Genomic DNA, 21,376 nt, shown 5'->3' with positions numbered 1-21,376 from the left:
TGCCTTAAGCGCTGTGGATGCACGGAATGTTTGTTGTTGACTACATTTACAGAATCAAATATCGCCGATGATGCAGGCCAACAAAGAGTTGATTCTGAGTAGCACAATAAGGGAAAAGTAACAGGAGTAAATTGAAATTTGCAACTGATGTTAGCAACCTTCATATTGGGACTGCCAAAAGAGAATTTAAACTACTTTAGCGAGTAGAAATTGAAAGTCTTCAAAAGGAACACAAGGCAAATGAGGGCTTGACCAGTCTCCATGAAGCTGTTGCTATGCAACATCATGTCGTTGCTAATTCCCAAGGTCGATCAAATTAAACAAAATGAAAGTGATTTTAAACATTGGATGCCTTAGCAGTGCAGTCATAGATGTTGGACCAAACATATGATATTAAAAGTCATGTTGTTGAAACAAGTGAAAAGATTTCTCAAATTCCAAGGCACGTTTTGACTACACATATAGCAGAGAAGTGACAGCATTATGTAAACCCGAGCAACAGTGCATCAAACGTCCACGCTCGAAGTTCTGCTACAGGCAGAGCATCTTCTGTATCTCAACACCTTCCCTGCATGGATTAAAACAGGCTGATTTAGCTGCATTAATCACACATCACAATTATTGAAAGACACACATGCACCGTAAGTGCAAGAGGAGCAGCAACAGAGAAGGAAGCAGCAGCTTATGTTGCAGGAAGAAATTACTGCATAGATGGTCAAATGTGCCTCAAGTGGGCCAATGCCAAGGGTGCTCCAGCAGGACAGTCCTGTGGTGTGAGTTCCTCTATTGATACGGTACAAAGAAAACACGACACTCTCAATGTTGATTCATTTGTTCCTCAAATGTCTGTGAAACATGAGTTAGACACCCAAGGGGTAGTTCAGGGTATTCACTTCCAGCCTGCACTAAAGAGGGACTCTGAACCTATGTCATATAAAACAGCTCAAAAGTCTCATGGGGACATTAACTTACGAAATGAAAACTGTTGTGCATGTGGCCTGGTTACACAACGATGTTATTAATAAAAATGCTGGAGACGGGAGCTAAGTTTTATGGTTCTTCACTGGCAGAATCTGAACTCGGCACACACGTGCAGATCAATAACCGCCTAATAGTGCATTCAACAACATGTTACTAAAACATAAAATAGTCCCTTATTATACTGTAGGCTATATGGTACACTCCTCCCCTTTTATTTTAATACTGTATCAACTGTTTTTTTTTACTGCTGCACGACGCTAAACAAAAATGTTTTCCCTTAACATACAAACATCTACCATTTGTTTACTTAGTAACTTAATAATATCAAATTATAACAAAGTAACATAATTACATCAAATTATAACAAGCCTTTGTTTTACTTTTAGTCCAAGACCCATTTATAACTCAAGTCTGTGGTGGGGGGGGGGGGGAGGGACTTCTCAACCTCTCCAGGTAATGTCTGTCAATAACTTGTTTGGTTTAATACAGATTTCCATACATGTCATGAAAAGTTGACCTCTGAGCATAGGGAGTTAAGATGATGTGCGCCTCCAACTTGCTAAGAGTTCTAGGCAGCAGATCGCCTCCGTATAATGAAGATTCCTCTGTGCAGCTGTCCTGGATATATACACATCTTTGTGCTATCACTTGTCTTCCTTACCCATGTCTCATTTGATCCAACTGAGCTAATTACACAGCCAATCTTCATATTCTCCTTAGATTCCAAATAGACAGCCTGACCTTTATCATACCATCTCTTATCGTAATATAACTTTTCATCTTCTATTTGTGCTTCATATCTTTGTGCTGGTGATTCAGCAGGAGTGCTGGGAAGATGCACAGGAGTAGACGAAGATGCTGGCTGGTCTTTTCGGAGATTTAAGCTTTTTGGGAGTTCACAGATCTTCCATTATCTGTTCATCTGTTAACAAGTAATTTAACTGCGCAGGTGCAGGTTTTCGTCTTTTGTCGGTAATTGGAGCAGGGTCATTAGGTCTCCTCCTTAGCTTCCTAGTCATTATTGGCTTTATATCTATGGAATATCCTGTGAGTTCCATTGATAGCCTCTCATTCTCAATCATCTTTTTCTTTTCTTCTAACTCAATCTCTTTATCTTCAAATTCCTTCACTGCTGCTTTCTTCTCTTTAATATAATTCCTTCCCACTTGTTCTGTCTCTAGTTGCAGCAAAAACTCTGCATTTCGGATTCTTTCCTTGTATTGTTGATCTAGTTTCTTCATCCTTTTCTGATACTCCTGCAAAATGCCTTCCTGTAACTGCTGTAGCTGTCTTTTGAGAGATGTCAATTTCTCCTGGTTTATCTGCTCTTTTACTTCCAGGTAGTCTTCATCATCCTGCTTATTGTCATATGTCCTGACAAAAGGTCTTGGCCCGAAACGTCGACAGTGCTCCTCCCTATAGATGCTGCCTGGCCTGCTGTGTTCCACCAGCATTTTGTGTGTGTTACTGGTAATATCTGTCTCCCTTGCATCCTCTGTATCTTCATCTGAGTCACGGCCACGGGTACTGTGTTTGTCCTTATCGTCGACGCTGTCTTGCTCCTCCTCATTGTTGTAATAGTCAACAATGGGTGAGAAGAGAGCTGCGGACATCTTCCCTGCCGAACTGCCCTCCTTTGTCGACATATCTAGTGCCTTGATGGTGTGCCAATCCAACTGGATTTTCCTGAGCCATTCACGTCCCAGCAACAGTGGTCCTCCATTTTTCAGTACATAGAGGTTCAGCTGCTGTGTTCTATCTCCATAGGTCACTGTCACTTTAATTTTACCTTTGGGACACACTCTCTGTCCTGTGTAAGTCCTTAGCAGTGGTTTAGTTCATTTCCGAGGTATGTGAGAAAACAGTTGTTTGTAGTCATGTACAAAGATCACTGTTAAAGCTGAGCCTGTGTCCAACTCCATTTTCAGTCTCACACCTGCCACTTGTGGAGTGATCCTTATTACTCTTCGATCATCTGTCTCTTTCACACTGTGAAGTTGCAGGCAAGACAATTCACTTTCGTCTGAGTCGTTTTCATCAGATCTGCTTTCTTTCATATTCTGTACATTGTGTTTTCCTTTCTGGGGTTTCTTGTTTCTCTGTATTTTTTTCCTTTTTCTGCTGTTTACTAGCTTTGCATACTCTGCCAATGTGGCCCTTTTTGCCATGGTTTCTACATTCTTTGTCTTTAAACCAACAGTCATCAGGGTCATGCGACATGTTCCATATGGGTTTATTCCATATCATGCTGTTTATCATCCCAGAAAAAGGAAACTTTGTGTTGTGTTTGACTGTAGAACAACTTTTCAGAGAATATCACTTAATGCTCAGCTTTTACAAGGACCAGATCTTACTAGTTCACTGATTGGAGTCCTAACCAGATTCAGAAAAAAATCCAGTGGTGATTATGGCAGCTATTGAATCAAGGTTTCATCAGGTTAAAATACCAGCAAAAGCTGCAGATTTACTGAGGTTTTTCTGGTGGCCTGATAGGGCAACTTCATTGAGCCGTGCCAAATTCACTCTTAGGAAATGCATAGGAAGAGCAGTTCATCTGCGAGACAGTGGATAAGGCTTTGCAATGCCTCTATGTTGAAGGCTGCCTTGTGTCAGTGTCCTCTGAGGAGGAAATGATATCTCCCTATCATGACCTTTTATCCATTTGTGCTTTCAACTCACAAAGTGGATAAGCAACAGATTCAGTGTGCGAACGGTGACACCGGAAGAGCAAAGAGTGAAATACATGAAGGATTTGGATCAAGATATTCCTTCGGTGGAAAGGGTACTGAGTGTGCAATGGTGACTTCAGTTGAATACTTCCAACTTTAAGACCATAAGACATAGGAGCAGAATTAGGTTATTTGGCCCATTGAATTTGCTCCGCCTTTTAATCATGACTGATCCTGCTCAGCTGCAACTCCCTAGCCTCCTCACTGTAATGCAAGATCATGATCCCAGATAGACTACCTACCAGAAGGGGGATCTTCTCCACAGTCAGTTCCATCTACCACACTTTAGGAATCTTGAGTTCGGTGATGTTATCTGCTAAGATCCTACAAGATCTATGTAAGAAAGGGCTTGGCTGGGATGACACGGTACCAACTCATGCTCATGTGTGGACAAGCTGGCTGGAAGAACTCTGCCAGTTGGACAAAGTCAAGATTGCTATATGTTTGAAACCCTTGGATTTCAGAGAAGTTACTGCTGCACCATTACACCACTTTACAGACACAAGCAAGGATGGCTACGGAGCAGTGACCTATCTATTGTTGCACACAATGTGCTCTCAGGTGCACAGTGATTTTATCATTGGAAGACCGAGTGTAGCTCCGTTGAAGTCAGTTTCCATCCCTTGTATAGGGCTCATCGCTGCTACTGCGCCAAGCCGTGTGGACACGTTACGGAGGAATGAGTTGCACATGCAGCTTCCGGGCTCAGTATGTTGGACTGTTAGTACTTCTGTGCTGAAGTATATCAAGAATGAAACTTCCAGGTTCCGAACCTTTGTTGCAAACAGAGTCTCAGAAATACTTAGGGTCTCACAAACATCTCTGTGGAGGTATGTAAACACTTCAAGCAACCCAGCAGATGTGGCCTCTAGAGGCATAGATCGTGTGGCTAGCCAGAGGCTTTTTCCCAGGGTTGAAATGGCTACCACGAGGGAGCATAGTTTTAAGGTGCTTGGAAATAGGTGCAAGGGGGATGTCAGAGGTGTGGCCTCATCAATACCCTGTACAGTTACAGCATAATCTCCCTGCTCTTAAATTCCTTTTGCCTTCTCGATAACCTATAACACTTGCAAACCAAACTTTTGCCATACATGCACAAGAACCCAAAGTCTCCCTACACATCAGCATATTGCAATCTTTCAGCACTTAAGAACCTGATTGTCTACTTTTCCTTCCAAAGAGATGAGCTCTCACTTACCAACATTGCACTTCATCTGCCAGACTTGTTCATTTAACCTATGTTTCTCTCTGCAGAATTACTGTATTCTCCGTACAATATGCTTTCCCGCTCAATTTAGTGCTATCAGCAAAGTTGGAATCACTTTTCCAAGATCGTTAATGTACTGTATCCCATGAACTGTTGTGGGCTCAGCACCAATTCCTGCGGCACTCCACTCACAACTGATTGCCAACTAGAGAAAAACACATTTATCCCAACTCTCTGCCTTGTATTAGTTAACCAATCCTCCACCCATGCTAACATATTACCCCCAACTCTGTGCATCCTTATCGTATGGATAAGTCTCTTATGTGGCACCATAACAAACGCCTTATGAAAATCCAAGCATACAACAGTTCTCATCTATCCACTGCACTCATTATATTTTCGAAGAACTCAAGTAAATTTTTCAGACAGGACCTGCCTCTCATGATTCCATGCTATGTCTGCCTGATGACTATCCAGATGTCTTACTGTTTAAAGACAGCTTCAAGTATTTTCATGACTACCATTGTTAAGCTAACTGTCCTATAGTTACCCTATCAGTCCCTCTAGAAATGGGGGATGATCCTGGAAACCATGGACCAGCAAGCCTCACATCAAGGTATAGTGAAAAACATGACTTTCATACCGTTCATTGGAATCAATTAATAATAACCGTGCACTGAGCTACAGTACAAGATAATAGCAGAGTGCAGAATAAAGGAAGTGCGGTGGAGGTAGACAAGAGCCCATTCTTATTGTACTAGGAAGCCATTCAAACGTCTGATGACAGCGGCATGGAAGCTGTCCACAAGCCTGGTGGTACGTGGAAAGAGCGGAAAATGTCCAGGGTGTGTGAGTCTTTGATTGTACTGACTGCTTTACAAAGGCAGCAAGGAGTGAAGTCAGAGTCTGGGAAGCAGAGGCTGATTTCCATGATCTGCTGACCCGTCCACAACTCTGCAGTTTCTTGCAGTCATGGAAGAGCTGATACCACACCAAGCTGAGGTGCACCCAGAGAGGATGCTTTCGACGCTGTGCTGATAAAAATCGATGAAGGTCAGAGAGGACATGCCAAACTTCTTGAAGAAGTACAGGCGCTGGTGAGCTTTCTTGGGCATGGCGACAACATGGTTGGACCAAGAAAGGCTAGTGGAGATGTTCACCCCTAGGAGCTTGAAACTCTCAGCCTCAGCGTTGCTGGTGTAAATGGGAGCCAGTGCACCACTTCCTGAAGTCAACGAACAGCCCTTCAGTTTTGTTGACACGGTGCAAAATGTTTTTGTCATGACACCATGTCACTGAGGTCTCCATCTCCCTCGGGTACTCTGACTCACCGTTCCCACAAAGACGGAATCATCTGCAAACTTGTAGAGCAGAACCTGGCCATACAGTATAGGTGTGTAGGGAGTAGAGCAAGGGTCAAAGGTTGCAGTGTTTTGAGGCGGCAGTGTTGAGAATAATCATGCTGAACTTGTTACTGATTGTGATCTGTTGGTCAGGAAGATTAGGAACCGGCTGCAAAGGCAGTGGTTGAGTCCCAGGATTAGGAGTTATGAGCACTTGGAGAAACATGGTCTACTTGGGTGTAGTCAGCAAGGCTTTGTGCAAGACAAGTCATGTTTGATTAATCTAATCAAGGCCATCAACAATGGTAAAGTAGTGCACATGTATACCTGGGTTTAAGTAAGGCATTTGACAAATCCCACACGTTAGGTTCATCCAGAAAATTAGGACGTGTGGGATCCAATGACTTGACTGATTAGATCCAAAAGTGCCCGTAAAGGCAGAGGGTAGTGTGGGTGGGTGTTATTCTGGATGGAGGCTTACGATTAGTGACGTTCCATAGTGATCACTATTGTTTGTCATGTATACGTGGTAGGATGGGTTTGCAGACAAGAAGCATTGAAGGCGAAGTGGACTGCATCAAAGATTGCCAACAGATGCAGAGGGAAGCAGAAAAGTTACAGATATGGGCAGAGAGCAGCAGATGGAGTTTAACCCGGGCACTTTCAAGTTGCTCCGACACAAAGGAAGAGTTTATGGTAACTGGCAGGATACTTAATAGCATTGATGAAGAGGGAGCTTGGAGTCCAGGTACATGTTCCCTAAAAGTGGCCACACAGGTAGAAAGGATGGTAAAGAAGCCATTGGGCATGCATATGAGTCAAGACATCAAGTTCAAGAGCCTGTAACTTATATTCCAGGTCTGTAAAACTCTAGTTCGGGCACATAGAGTCATTGAGGGCTACAGACCAAAATAAACCATTCAGCCATCTAGTTCATGCTGAACTGACATTCGTTCCATTGAACCACACCCGAACCACAGTCTCTCCATACAACCCCACCTCCCATCCGCACACACATCCAAACTTCTCTTAAATGTTGCAGTTGAACCCGTATCTACCACTTCTGCTGGCAGTTTGTTCCACATTCACACTACACCCTGAGTGAAGTAGTTCCCCTTAAATATTTCATCTTTCATCCTTAACCCATGACCTCTAGTTGTAGTCCCACCCAACCTCAGTGGTAAAAGCCTATTTGCATTAACCCAATCTATACTCCTCAATTTTTCATACTTCTATCAAATCTCTCCTCGTTCTCCTACACTGCAAGGAATAAAAACCTAGTCTATTCAACCTTTCCCTGTAACCGAATGGACCCAGTAACGATCCCTGTGGCACACCACTAGTCACAGGCCTTTAGTCAGAGAGGCAACCATCTACTATCACCCTCTTGCTTCTCCTGCTAAGTCAGTGTTGAATTCTACTTACTATTTCATCCTGAGTGCCAAGCAAATAACTTTCTGGACCAGTCACCCATGCAGGACTTTGTCAAAAGCCTTGCTAAATTCCATGTAAACAATGTCCGCTGCCTTTCCTTCATCATCTTTCCTGGTAACCTCCTTGAAGTTGGTTAGGCGTGACCTACAATGCACATTTGGAGTATTGTGCTCAGTGTTCGCCACCTCATTATGGGAAGGATGTGGAAGCCTTGGAAAAGGTTCACACAGTTACCCGGATGCTGCCTTGTTTGGAGTACACCTGCTCTGAGGAGAGGTTGGTCAAGTTAGGCCTGTTTCCTTTTGCCTGGTGGAGGCTGGGGGAAGATTTAATTGGAGTTTATAAAATTATGTGAGTCATAGTGGTATCTTTTTTCCAAGGTTTGAAATGTCTAGTACTAGAGGGCATAAGGTGAGAGGGGTCCACAATGTGAAATGCCAATTAATCTGCTGTATCGAAAATGTTCAATGATACAAAAAAAAACATCTGTCCATATTTAGCAGCAGAGAATCTTCTGTGTCCTTCTGAACCATCGGACATTCTTGAATTAATGGCTCACCTAAGCCCACAAACTTCTCCCTCAATTCTGCATCCCCTGATCTGCTCCATCTGCTTGAATCCAAATAAACCCAACAATAACTTTGCCAAACAAGTCAGACAGACTCTAAAGAGTCTTTTTAAAGACTATTTCTCATGACATAAAATCACTTACCTTTTCCTTACGACAGCTCCTCCTTTTTCGTTACTTTCCTTAAGGAATTGAAAATACAAAACAAAAGTTGCAGTAAGAGTCATGACTATGAAAATTGCTTTTTGCACCTTCAACACAAAAACAATCAATTATTTCAAATGCAGAGAACAATACTCTGAGCATTTACAGGGTTTATAACATTGAGATTTTCTTTGCAGTTATCTGGTTGAGGAAGGCATTACATGCAATCAGGAGTCAGGACACAGTCTCCTGTCTAACCTAAACTTGTGACTTGGATAGATGTGCAGCATCCAAGTGACCAATCAATGTCCTGTAACAGCTCAGGGCAACTATATACTTCACTGCCCCAGGCAATACAACATGAAGATCTTGTAGATCCCTGTGGACCAAGCAGGTCATCCCAGACACAATGTCTGTCATGCTACAACACCTCCATAGTGAGGTCTGGTTATTCTTAAATCAGTGTAACAGCATTCCAATTATCAATATACCAACATCTGCCTCTGCATTCCAATCAGCTCAAAGTTCAAACTATTATACCAAATAATCTCCACTTTTATCAGGGCAAATACCGGAAGGAAGCAGATATTGTGCCAACTTACTGACATCTTGGGTTGAAATTTGTCAAGATTGGAGACTCCTTGAAGACAATTAACCAATCCTCCTTTCACACTGCCGTTATCTGTACGTCTGTGAGCTGTTTTGCCCTCTGAGGGAGATAATTAATTAATTATTAAGTCATATCTCAGTCTAGGCTTGAAAACTTAGATCCATTATGCTTTAATTCAAGCTGCTCATGTAATTGAAATCTAAAAGTTCCAAATTTTGACTCAAGAAATAGACAGGAACTGCACACAATGAGCAGCAGCAACACTCTTGCTGGCAGGTTTTGGCTGCCTCCCCACCTCTCCAATCAGTGCAAATACCAGGCCTAAGAACAACTGGATTAAATCTGCAAAGATATTGAGGAGTATAGATACATAAAACATTGAGAACTGCAACCAGGTCAGGCACAAAATAGGTAAATTGTAGGAAGAAACTGAAGAAAGTTTAAGGAAGAGGTGCCAAAAAAGTGACACCAGAAAAGGAACAGTACAATCATCAAACACGCGGAAATCTGCAGATGCTGGAAATTCAAACAACACACACAAAATGGTGGTGGAACACAGCAGGCCAGGCTGTGGTACAATCATCAACAGGCTAGGCATTCTCTCCCCCCCCCCCCCTTAAAGAGGGGGGATACTGGAAAATAACCAATACAAGTCATCAATATTGTAAGGTATTCAATGTGGAGAGGGTCTCACCTCTGTGGTTGTTCAAAATCATAGGAAGTCAGAAATAAATCCAATTACAAGAGGACTCTTTACTCAGACTGGCAGGAAAGTGAAAGCAGCTACAAGCGGGAGCAATTCGGGCAAATATCAGCAGTGTGCTTGAGGGGGAGTTGGGATATTAAATAATGCAGCAAAGAAATGAAGGGTCTCACAAGAGTAAGAGGGATACACAAGCACTCAGTGGCCACTTTATTAGGTACAGGAATGGAACCCGGTGTAGCGTTCTGCTGCTGGGACCCATCCACTTCATGGTTCAACGTGTTGTGCATACAGAGATATTCTTCCACACACCAGTGTGGTAACGTGAATGACTGTCACCTTCCTGTCAGCTTGAATCAGTCTGGCCATTCTCCTTCAACCTCTCTCATTAACAAGGCATTTCCTCCCACTGGACTGCTGCACACCAGATTTTTTTTTTGATTTTCCGCAGCATTCTCTGTAAACTCTTGAGACTGCCGTGCAGGAAAACCCCAGGAAATCAGCAGTTTCTGAGATACTCAAACCACCCCGTATGGCACCAACAATCATTCCAAGGTCAAAGTGACTTAGATCACATTTCCTCCTCATTCTGATGTTTGGTCTGAACAACAACTGAACCTTTTGACCACACCTGCATGCTTTTATGCATTGATTAGACATTTGCAGGTATACCTAGCAAAGTGGGCACTGAGCTTATGGTATGCAAGGAGAGCGTTAAATGTGATTCCTCCTTGGTATATGCAAAAATAAAATGGAAGTCTGTAAGAAAATGGTGTTAGCTTGGAGTGCGAGTATCTCATTTTAACAAAGTACAAGAGAACCAGTCAATGTTTTGAGAGAGTAGAGGAAGTAAAAGTCTGCAGCCAAAATAGTGGGAAGTGGAGAAAAACATGTTTGTTTGTACTGAAGGCTGTAAGAGATAGGGCGGGTGCAGCTGGTACCACTAAGATGGAGAAGTACCAGTGACAGAGGCTTTGAAGAGTATGAAAAAAAAAGGGGCACTTTCTTTGTTCAGTGGATAGAGTTTAGAGTCTCAGGCTGGATCACAGCTGGTGCTGAGATAGGGAACAAAATATGAAGAGTCGGAGAATGTGAGATTGGGGGGGCACTGGGGAATGGGGAATTCAATGCAACAATTGATGGTTCTGTGGGGGTCTTTCACACATTCTGCAGATTAATACAGTTGCTATCCAAAGGAGAAGAAGAAAGACATGCTATGGGACACTGAGTTTGTCAGCTTAATGTCACTTTGCAAACTGAAACAAAATCCAATTCAAGATCATCAGCTGAGAAATGGGCTGAGAAAGGGCAAATGGTGCTTAAATCAGAGAAGTCCAAGCGTTGCACTTTGCAAAGTCGGTTTTGGTTGAACTGGTATAGGAAAGTTATTTTTAAAGTGGAAAAAGTATACAAAATGCTTACAAGGATGCTGCCAGGACTTGAGGTACTGAGTTATAGAGAAAGGTTAGACAAGCTCGGACTTTATTCTTTACAACGTAGGAGAGGTGATCTTATAGAGATGTATAAAATCACGCAGGACATAGACAGGGTGAACATACTCAGAGCTGGGGTATCAAGAACTAGATTGGGCATAGGTTTAAGGTGAGAAGGGAAAGATATGGGGGAAAACAAGGGGTAACGTTTTGTTTTTACGCAAAGGATGAGCAGTCAGCTGTCAGAAGAAAGGGCTGAGGCATGAAAATTAAAAGTACTGCAGGCTTTGCAAGTGAAAAATAAGTAGTAGTAGTGCTGGAAATACAAGCACAAGCTGCTTTGTACACCAGCACGAGTGTATCTCATTTTCTTGTTTTGTAATTTATTTTTTTTTATTGAAGTTCATCATCAAATAAACATTTCCATAAGATGTATTTCAGACATTGTACATATACATCATACAATCATATATATCACAAATCTCCACAAAGTATTTATCTGAGGTATGCACTTATAGAAAAGAGTGAAGAGAAAAAAAACAAGCAAAAGGAAAAAACCATGTACAAGTAGGGAGTGATCCTTTTTTACAACAGATTCATTGATTTGTGAGAATAAAATCAGGCCTATGAGGCATTATGTAGTTAAACCATTTTCCCCAGTACTTACTGGAGGATGTTCCACTGGAGTTTGGATGTTGGCCATCTTTATGCACTTTGCAGAAAACCCTAAAGAAAACCCAAAAGTAATGAACATGAGTCTCAATATAAGACAACTGGAAAAAATTAACAACCAGCTCACTGTACTACAGAGTGACAGAATCTTGCCTCTCACAACACATTATCATGCTTGACTGACAAAGAGCTTCATCAACTTGGGCTTGGGGCACCAGTGATCAGTCTTCTGCATTAGAATGCACCATTGCCATTCAGCCACGAAGTCTATGTACCTAAATCATTAGAAGGAAACGTTTCTTGTACAGGAGTAGGGATGCCACCCTTGAAATGGACAATGAGAGAGTCTGCATATTCTCCGAGACTTTAATCCATCACTGTTGCAATTGGAGGTTTCGGAAATGCTGAATTTTGGGCTTGTTTTCCCCCTTAATTTTCCCCCAAAGTTTTTTTCACTATTCTCAATGCACATTAGATACTACTGAAAAACGCTCCCTTCCTGACATACTTGCTGTCTCTATTTTTAAGTCATGTGTGCCAAATTCAAGATTGTGAGAGACAAAAAGGGGTTTTGAACTGTAATCTGAAAAGGGGAAATCCTCTCTTAGGCTGGGTCGCAACCAGTGCGATTGCTAAGAGTTGGAGATAGAGACACGGAGAGTGGGGGAGAGAAAGAGCATGGGGGAGAGGGGAGGGAGAGAGAGTAAGAGAGAGCGAGAGAGATGTGAAACATAGAAAACCCACAGCACAATACAGGCCCTTCAGTCCACAAAGCTGTGCTGAAAATGTCCTTACCTTAGAAATTATGTAGGGTTACCCACAGCCCTCTATTTTTCTGAGCTCCATGTACTTGTCCAGGAGTCTCTTAAAAGACCCTATCGTTTCCGCCTCCACCACTGTCACTGGCAGCCCATTCCATACACTCGCCACTCTCTGAGTAAAAAACTTACCCTTGATATCTCCTCTGTACCTGCTTCCAAGCACCTTAAAACTGTGCCCTGTCATGCTAGCCATTTCAGCCCTGGGGATCCACACGATCAATGCCTCTCATTATCTTGTATACCTCTATCAGGTTACCTCTCATCCTCCAAGGAGGTTACTCCAAGGAGAAAAGGCTGAGTTCACTCAACCTATTCTCAAAAGGTATGCTCCCCAATCCAGGCAACATCCTTGTCAATCTTCTCTGCACCCTTTCTATGGTTTCCATGTCTTTCCTGTAGTAAGTTGACCAGAATTGAGCACAGTACTCCAAGTGGGGTCTGACCAGGGTCCTATATAGCTGCAACATTACCTCTCGGCTTTTAAACTCAATCCCATGATTGATGAAGACCAATGCACCATATGCCTTTTTAATCACAGAGTCCACCTGTGCAGCAGCTTTGAGTGTCCTATGGACCCGGACCCCAGGATCCCTCTGATGTGTGCAAGGTCTGTGTGTAAGAGCTGTGGTTCCCTCTGTCATTGCAGAGGTCACATTAAGTGAGTCTAATTATTTTTTGTACTACCATATTTTTAACCATTTGTCTTTCTTTCTGTGTTGTAGTGGTCTAACACATGTATACTGTCTCCTTTCTTTGCAAATACCTCATTCTGCTGAATCAAGAAACAACATGGAATGAATTTTAAAATATTTTTGCTACAATTTCTTATTGTATTTAATAGTATATTGTATGTATTGCACTGTACTGCTACAAATAGGCCTATTAATCAATTTTTCTTAAATTAATAATGCAATGAAAAACCAAGTCTGTGTGTTACAGTGCCACACAATTACACTGTGAAGCACAAGGCCACATTTCCCCCAATCAGGCTTGCAGTGATTGAAGGCAGTCACTGTTTTCCTTGGAACGATCAAACCCAATCCTACATTGTGTGGGCACCTCCAGGTTGCTCAGCCTATTGAGGGGTCATCGACGAGCGAACACTGTCAATAGTTTCAATAACTGGCAAGTTTCACAGTGCATTCCATTTGGGACTGTGAGCGAGATTCAGTCAAATACGTTCCTGTCTTGCCAGTGAGAGTGCTTTGATGGCTGTCAACCTGTGCTGTTGTTCTTTGCAGACATCAAAGGAAACTGCTTCACTTGCGCTGATCACTTCTTCAACAGTGCAGCCCCAGGGCTAGGCTGAACAACCTTTCTCTGTGACAACACCCACAACATGCTGGAGGAACTCAGCAGGTCAATGGAAAAAGAGCAGAGTCGATGTTTCGGGCTGAGACCCTTCATCAGCACTGTTTTTCTCTGCTATTGGGTTGACCAGGACAAGTGACACAGTGTTTAATCTGATACCCCAGGTAGGGTCCCCCAGTTTCATCCTAACCTTGACTGCGATATTCTGGAGTTGTTGCTGTCCTCAGGGTAGAGTTGGAGAATGGCACGAAGGCACTTTGCACTGGCCACGAGCTCCTCCGGATGGAAGTAGTGCTGATCAATGGAAGTTTGCCGAGTATGTTGATTTGCTGAGAGTGTCTCTACAACGAATTGAAATAGTTCAGCCTGACAAGCTGGGTCTGGACGTAGAAGAAGAGCTGTAGTTTTTTGGGAGGGAGGATGTTGGGGAAGAGCGTAATGCATAATGCCTGCCTGGATCTTGTGGCTTTTCTGACTTAGCAATACCTGCCAACCTAGATGAATACCAGTTAACTGGGATGATACCTGTGCTATAGGATGTTGGTAAAATGCTTTACTTATCACTCGGTCCTATGGTCTGATGGGAGGTCTGGGCAGATTCCATTTACTCCTGCTGCTCTCTAATCAGCGTCCAAATCCTTTTGCAAAACCTTAAAAATCAGGGCAAGTGGTGAGTGATGATATAATTCCCAAGCAAGGCAAGAGTCTCCATGCCTTTCTACTTCAGCAAAAAGCTCTTCACAGTTACAGAGAGTATTGTTAGTAAGAGCTTTATTGTCATTGCTGAGGACAATGAGATTGCAGGGCTCCATTCGGTGAGAAACAACAGACTGGCAATCCAATTACTAAAAACACAATTGTTAAATTTAAAATAATGTCTGAATTATTTAGAATGACATCCATGTTACAACTGAATTAAAAACAAACAGGTCTAAAATGGGGGATTGTTCACTGCATGATAGCCCTGGGGAAAAAACTGTTTTTCAGTCTGTATCTCCTGCAGGATGGTAGGAGACTGAACAGGTTGGGATGAGTCCACCACGATTTTACGAGCCCGCCATAGACATTCAGTTATGGATGGTTTCCATATCTGGTAGTTGTGTCCCAGTGATGTTCTGTGAGGCCTCAATCATTCACTGAAATGCTTTCTAGTTGATCTTCTTGCAGCTAATGTACCATACTGTCACGTCGTAAGTCAGTATACTCTCCATGGCATATCGGTAAAAGTTGACCAGCAGCTTTTGGGGCAGATTTGCTCTCTTTACACTCCTAAGATGGTACAGGCACTGCTGAGCCTTCCCTACTGTCAGGGAGGTGTTGGTGGTCTGAGAGAGCTCCCCTGTGATGTTCACTGCCAAGTACTGAAGCTGGAGACCCTTTCCACTGCTTCTTCATTTATGAGTAGTGGAGCTTGTTCAAACCTTGATTCCTGAAGTTGATAATTTCTTTGGGTTTTTTGGGATGTTGAGTGAGAGGTTATGGTTACTGCACCATTCAGACAGTTTCTGCACCTCCTCTCTATATGCCGTTTCATTGACATTTGTAATTAATCCCGTCACTGTGGAGTTATCTGAAAATCCGATGGTAGTTGGTGGCATAGGCAGCGGCAGAGTCATGGGTGAGAAGTGCATAAAGGAAGGTTTAGTACACATCGTGTACCGGGTGTACTGGTGTTCATGGTCAGGAGGGTGAAATGTACTTGCCTAGTCTGACTGTCTGGGTGAGATTGGTAAGAAAGTCCAGAATTTAGTTGCAAATTGATGTGTTGAGTCCAAGATTGTGTAGTTTAATGGTCAGCTTGTTGGGGAGTATGGTGTTGAAGGCAGAACTTTACTTGATAAAAAGCATTCTGCCATAGGTGTCCTTGTGCTCCAGCCGTTCCAGTACGATGGGCAGAGCGAAGGAGATGGTGTCCTTGGTTGATCTGTTTGCCTGGGGCAAACTGGTGCTGGTCCAGAGTAGCAGGGATGGTGTTCTTAATGTGGAACATTCAACATGCACTAATGTCTATGCAATACTACAAAATAAACACCTTTTTCCCTGCCATGCTCAATGTTTTTATGTAAATGTATTTTTAAAATTTCTAATGGATGTTTACACAACCTGGAAGGAAGGCTGATATTGGAAAAGATTATTCTATAAACATGCATTTGAAGGGGATCCCTGATCTTGTGTAGTGCCTCCAATAGATTTAATTAAGTTGCCTTAAAATCAACATCGTGACTACAAGTGACTCAACTGTCTAGTTTGTACTTCCATATATTCTTCAGAAGATACAGCAAAACTCTTCTCCCTCTGCTACACTGTGTACAACTCCATCCAGTTTTGTCATCTGATCAACAGTCCCTCAGCTTCAGCAATCACCCTGCTCCCAGGAAGTCTCTGCTTCACTGTTTTGATTCATCAGTCCTTGGGTTTCCAGGACTGCTCGGAAACTCATCGCTTGATTCTACCTTCTTTCACCTTTCCCATTCCTTTTCTTTATCCAAGTTCATAGTTTCCCATTCTCTCTGACCCTGCAATTTGGCTTTGAACATTTGTTTTATTGTATCAGCTTCTATCCCAGGTTGTTCCTGCAGTCAGCCCATACTTGAACTCACCTGGTGTCTGATTCAAGTCAAGTCACTTTTATTGTCATTTTGACCATAACTGCTGGTACAGTACATAGTAAAAATGAGACAACGTTTTTCAGGACCATGGTGTTACATGACACAGTACAAAAACTAGACTGAACTACGTAAAAAAAAAAAACAACACAGAGAAAGCTACACTAGACTACAGACCTACACTGGACTGCGTAAAGTGCACAAAAACAGTGCAGGCATTATAATAAATAATAAACAGGACAGTAGGGGAAGGTGTCAGTCCAGGCTCTGGGTATTGAGGAGTCTGATAGCTTGTGGGAAGAAACTGTTACATAGTCTGTTCGTGAGAACCCGAATGCTTCGGAGTCTTTTCCCAGATGGCAGGAGGGAGAAGAGTTTGTATGAGGGGTGCGTGGGGTCCTTCTTAATGCTGTTTGCTTTGCGGATGCAGCGCGTAGTGTGCATGCCTGTGATGGTGGGAAGAGAGACCCCAATGATCTTCTCAGCTGCCCTCACTATCCGCTGCAGGGTCTTGCGGTCTGAGGTGGTGCAATTTCAGAACCAGGCAGTGATGCAGATGCTCAGGATGCTCTCAATACAACCTCTGCAGAATGTGATGAGGATGGGGGGTGGGAGATGGACTTTCCTCAGCCTTCGCAGAAAGTAGAGACGCTGCTGGGTGTTCTTTGCTATGGAGCTGGTGTTGAGGGACCAGGTGAGATTCTCCATCAGGTGAACACCAAGAAATTTGTTGCTCTTTATGATCCCCACCAAGGAGCCATTGATGTTCAGCGGGGAGTGGTCACTCTGTGCCCTCCTGAAGGCTACAACCATCTCTTTTGTTTTATTCAAATTCAGAGACAGGTTGTTGGCTCTGCACCAGTCTGTTAGCCGCTGCACCTCCTCTCTGTAAGTTGACTCGTCGTTTTTGCTGATGAGACCCACCACGGTCGTGTCATCAGCAAACTTGATGATATGGTTCAAGCTGTGTGTTGCAGCACAGTCGTGGGTCAGCAGAGTGAACAGCAGTGGACTGAGCACACAGCCCTGGGGAGCCCCATGCTCAGTGTGATGGTGTTGGAGATGCTGCTCCCGATCCAGATTGACTGAGGTCTCTTACGAGAAATGGGATCTATCTTGACCCTTGATCTCCCAGCTAGGGAGTATGGCAGGGCTTCCAATGACTGGCATGCTGGCCAGTCCCTCCCCTCATGAAAGAAAGCCTTTGCAAGCTGGCAAAGCTCCTTGGCCTGCTTCAATGCCTGGCAAGACTGTAAAGGTCTTCAAGATTCAGAAACACTTAATATCTGATTCCCGGGTCATACAAGGAGATCTAAGAGGGTCCTTCCTGAGAACTGTCTGTATGTCAGAAACTGCATTTTCTATAGGACCACACATTGTATTGATGTATCTCTCTCTCTCTCTCTCTATATATATATATATATATATATATATATATATATACACATATACACACACACACACACACACATATTTATATATATATCTCAATCTCTCTCATATATATGTCTTATTTTCATCTTGAAAAATGCTTTAACAACGTATGGGAGAATTGCACAAAAATAGATTTCCACAAGTCAGATCATCCATAACCCAGGCAATCTCCGGATTAAATAGTTATTAAATTAAAAGAAAAAGGGCCGATGCAATTATTTTTTTAAAAAAGCTAAAAAGCACATAAAACACCATCCAACAAAGCTGAGAAAAAAATATTGAAATAATTTTAAAAATAAAGGCAATCTAAATGGTTTTTATAGATGAGATGGGACAAAGGATCCTAGACTGAACCTGGAACAGTAACCAGGAGTAAATCTCTCTAAAGGAATGGTCTGACGGAACATGGAGTTAAATGTGTTGAAAGAATAAGTAAATTTAGGAAGGACAACAAAATTCAAGGGGCGTATAGCCCGATGGGAGTTTGGGGAGCTGGGTTAAGCACAATAGGCAGCGATTCAAGCAGAGAGAGGAGAAATGGGTTAAAAATTCTATATCTGATTGCATGAAGTGTCAGAAATAAGGCGGATGAGCTTGAAGCCCAGGTGCGAATGGGTAACTATGAATTTGTTGGGATAACGGAGACATGGCTGCAGGGAGATCAGACCTGGAAAATGAATGTACAAGGGTATACGTGCTATCGTAGGGACAGAAATGTGGGTAGAGGGGGTGGGGTGGCCCTGTTGGTGAGGAATGAGATTCAGTCCTTTGCAAGGGGGGGACATAGGGTCAGGAGAAGTAGAGTCTGTGTGAATAGAACTGAGGAACAGTAAGGGCAAAAGGACCCAAATGGGTGTTGTCTACAGGCCACCAAACAGTAGCATGGATATTGGGTGCAAGTTGAATAGGGAGTTAACATTGGCATGTGACAGAGGTAATGTCGCAGTAGTTATGGGGGATTTCAACATGCAGGTGAACTGGGAGAATCAGGTTGGTGCTGGACCACAGGATAGGGAGTTTGTAGAGTGCCTACGGGATGCATTCTTGGAACAGCTTGTACGAGAGCCGACCAGGGACAAGACTATTCTGGATTTAGTGTTATGTAATGAACAGGATTTGATAAGCGATCTCTCAGTAAAGGAGCCATTAGGAGGTTGTGATCATAATATGATAAGCTTTTATCTGCAATTTGAGAAGGATAAGGGCAGATCGGAGGTGTCAGTGTTGCAGATGAACAGGGGAAACTATGGAGCCATGAGGGAGGAGCTGGCCAAAGTTGACTGGACAGATAGCCTAGCAGAAAAGACAGTGGAACAGCAATGGCAGGTATTCTTGGGAATAATGCACAAGGTGCAAAATCAGTTCATCCCCCAGAGAAGGAAGGATTCAAAGGGGGGAAAGGGGCCACAGTGGTTGACAAAGGAAGTCAGAGATTGCACAGCATTAAAAAAAAGGAAGTATGACAGAGCTAAGGTGAGTGGGAGGACGGATGATTGGGAAGTTTTTAGGGAACAACAGAACTTAACTAAAAAGACAATACAGGGAGAAAAAATGAGGTACGAACGCAAGCTAGCCAGGAATATAAAGGAAGATAGCAAAAGCTTTTTTAGGTATGTGAAGAGAAAGAAGATAGTTAAGAACAATGTTGGGCCCTTGAAGAATGAATTGGATGAAATTGTTATGGGAAACAGAGAAATGGCAGAAGAATTTAATGAGTATATTAGATCTGTTTTCACTAAGGAAGACACAAGCAATCTCCCAGATGTATGGATGGGCCAAGGACATAGGGTAACAGAGGAAATGAAACAGATTGACATTCGGAAGGAAACGGTGATGAAAAGACTGATGGGACTGAAGGCTGACAAATCCCCAGGTCCAGACGGTCTGCACCCGAGGGTACTAAAGGATGTGGCCCTGGAAATTGCAGATGCATTGGTAATCATTTTCTAATGTTCCTTAGATTCAGGATCAGTTCCTGAGGATTGGAGAATGGCTAACGTTATCCCACTTATTAAGAAAGGAGGGAGGGAGAAAACCGAGAACTATCGACCTGTCAGTCTGACACCGGTGGTGGGAAAGATGCTAGAGTCCATTATTAAAGATGAAATAGTGGCATATCTAGGTAGCAGTGATAGGATTGGTCTGAGCCAGCATGGATTTACCAAGGGTAAATCATGCTTGACTAATCTGTTGGAGTTTTTCGAGGATGCAACCAGGAAGTTAGACAGGGGAGATCCAGTGGATGTAGTGTACCTCGATTTTCAGAAGGCATTTGATAAGGTCCCACATAGAAGCTTGGTGGGTAAAATCAAAGCTCAGGGTATCGGGGGGAAGGCATTGACATGGATAGAAAACTGGTTGGCAGATAAAAAGCAAAGGGTAGCGGTGAATGGCAGGTGGTGACTAGTGGGGTGCCACAGGGCTCGGTATTAGGACCACAGCTGTTTACCATTTACGTTAACGATTTGGATGAAGGCATAGAAAATAACATCAGCAAATTTGCTGATGATACTAAGCTGGGTGGCAGTGTGACTTGTGATGAGGATGTTAGGAGAATTCAGGGTGACTTGGATAGGCTGGGTGAGTGGGCAGATACTTGGCAGATGGTGTTTAATGTGAATAAGTGTGAGGTTATCCACTTTGAGAGTAAGAACAGGAAGGCAGATATAGGGTTGGGTAAGGGAGAAATACAAAGGGATCTCGGAGTCCTTGTTCATCAGTCACTGAAGGTGAATGAGCAAGTGCAGCAGGCAGTGAAGAAGGCTAATGGAATGTTGACCTTTATTACAAAGGGAATTGAGTACAAGAGCAAGGAAATCCTGTTGTATTTGTACAGAGCCCTGGTGAGACCACACCTGGAGTATTGTGTACAGTTTTGGTCTCCAGGGTTAAGGAAGGACATCCTGGCTGTAGAGGAAGTGCAGCGTAGATTCACGAGGTTAATTCCTGGGATGTCTGGACTGTCTTACGCAGAGAGGTTAGAGAGACTGGGCTTGTACACACTGGAATTAAGGAGATTGAGAGGGGATCTGATTGAAACATATAAGATTATTAAGGGATTGGACAAGATAGAGGCAGGAAATATGTTCCAGATGCTGGGAGAGTCCAGTACCAGAGGGCATGGTTTGAGAATAAGGGGTAGGTCATTTAGGACAGAGTTAAGGAAAAAATTCTTCTCCCAGAGAGTTGTGGGGGTCTGGAATGCACTGCCTTGGAAAGTAGTGGAGGCCAATTCTCTGGATGCTTTCAAGAAGGAGCTAGATAGGTATCTTATGGATAGGGGAATCAAGGGATATGGGGACAAGGCAGGAACCGGGTATTGATGGTAATTGATCAGCCATGATCTCAAAATGGCGGTGCAGGCTCGAGGGGCTGAATGG

At 43.1% G+C, this 21,376-nt stretch overlaps 1 protein-coding gene and 1 pseudogene across 7 annotated transcripts in view; both read right to left on the bottom strand.

Annotated features, from left to right (window-relative positions):
• phf11 (PHD finger protein 11) overlaps window positions 1-21,376 on the bottom strand; it is a 375,863-nt gene that overhangs the window by 54,638 nt on the left and 299,849 nt on the right. For all 7 annotated transcript variants that reach the window (XM_059967909.1, XM_059967905.1, XM_059967902.1 and 4 more), the window contains exons 4-6: window positions 11,820-11,878; window positions 9,009-9,115; window positions 8,407-8,444 (exon numbers count right to left, since the gene is read on the bottom strand). In XM_059967909.1, the coding sequence (XP_059823892.1) occupies window positions 8,407-8,444; window positions 9,009-9,115; window positions 11,820-11,878 (204 nt within the window). The remainder of the gene's footprint in view (window positions 1-8,406; window positions 8,445-9,008; window positions 9,116-11,819; window positions 11,879-21,376) is intronic.
• On the bottom strand, window positions 1,450-3,730 carry LOC132392325 (sin3 histone deacetylase corepressor complex component SDS3-like; annotated as a pseudogene).

This window comes from Hypanus sabinus, chromosome 4 (genome assembly GCF_030144855.1).
Source record: "Hypanus sabinus isolate sHypSab1 chromosome 4, sHypSab1.hap1, whole genome shotgun sequence".
In the NCBI taxonomy this organism is placed as follows: domain Eukaryota; kingdom Metazoa; phylum Chordata; class Chondrichthyes; order Myliobatiformes; family Dasyatidae; genus Hypanus; species Hypanus sabinus.
This window is presented reverse-complemented; position numbering and strand designations above follow the sequence as displayed.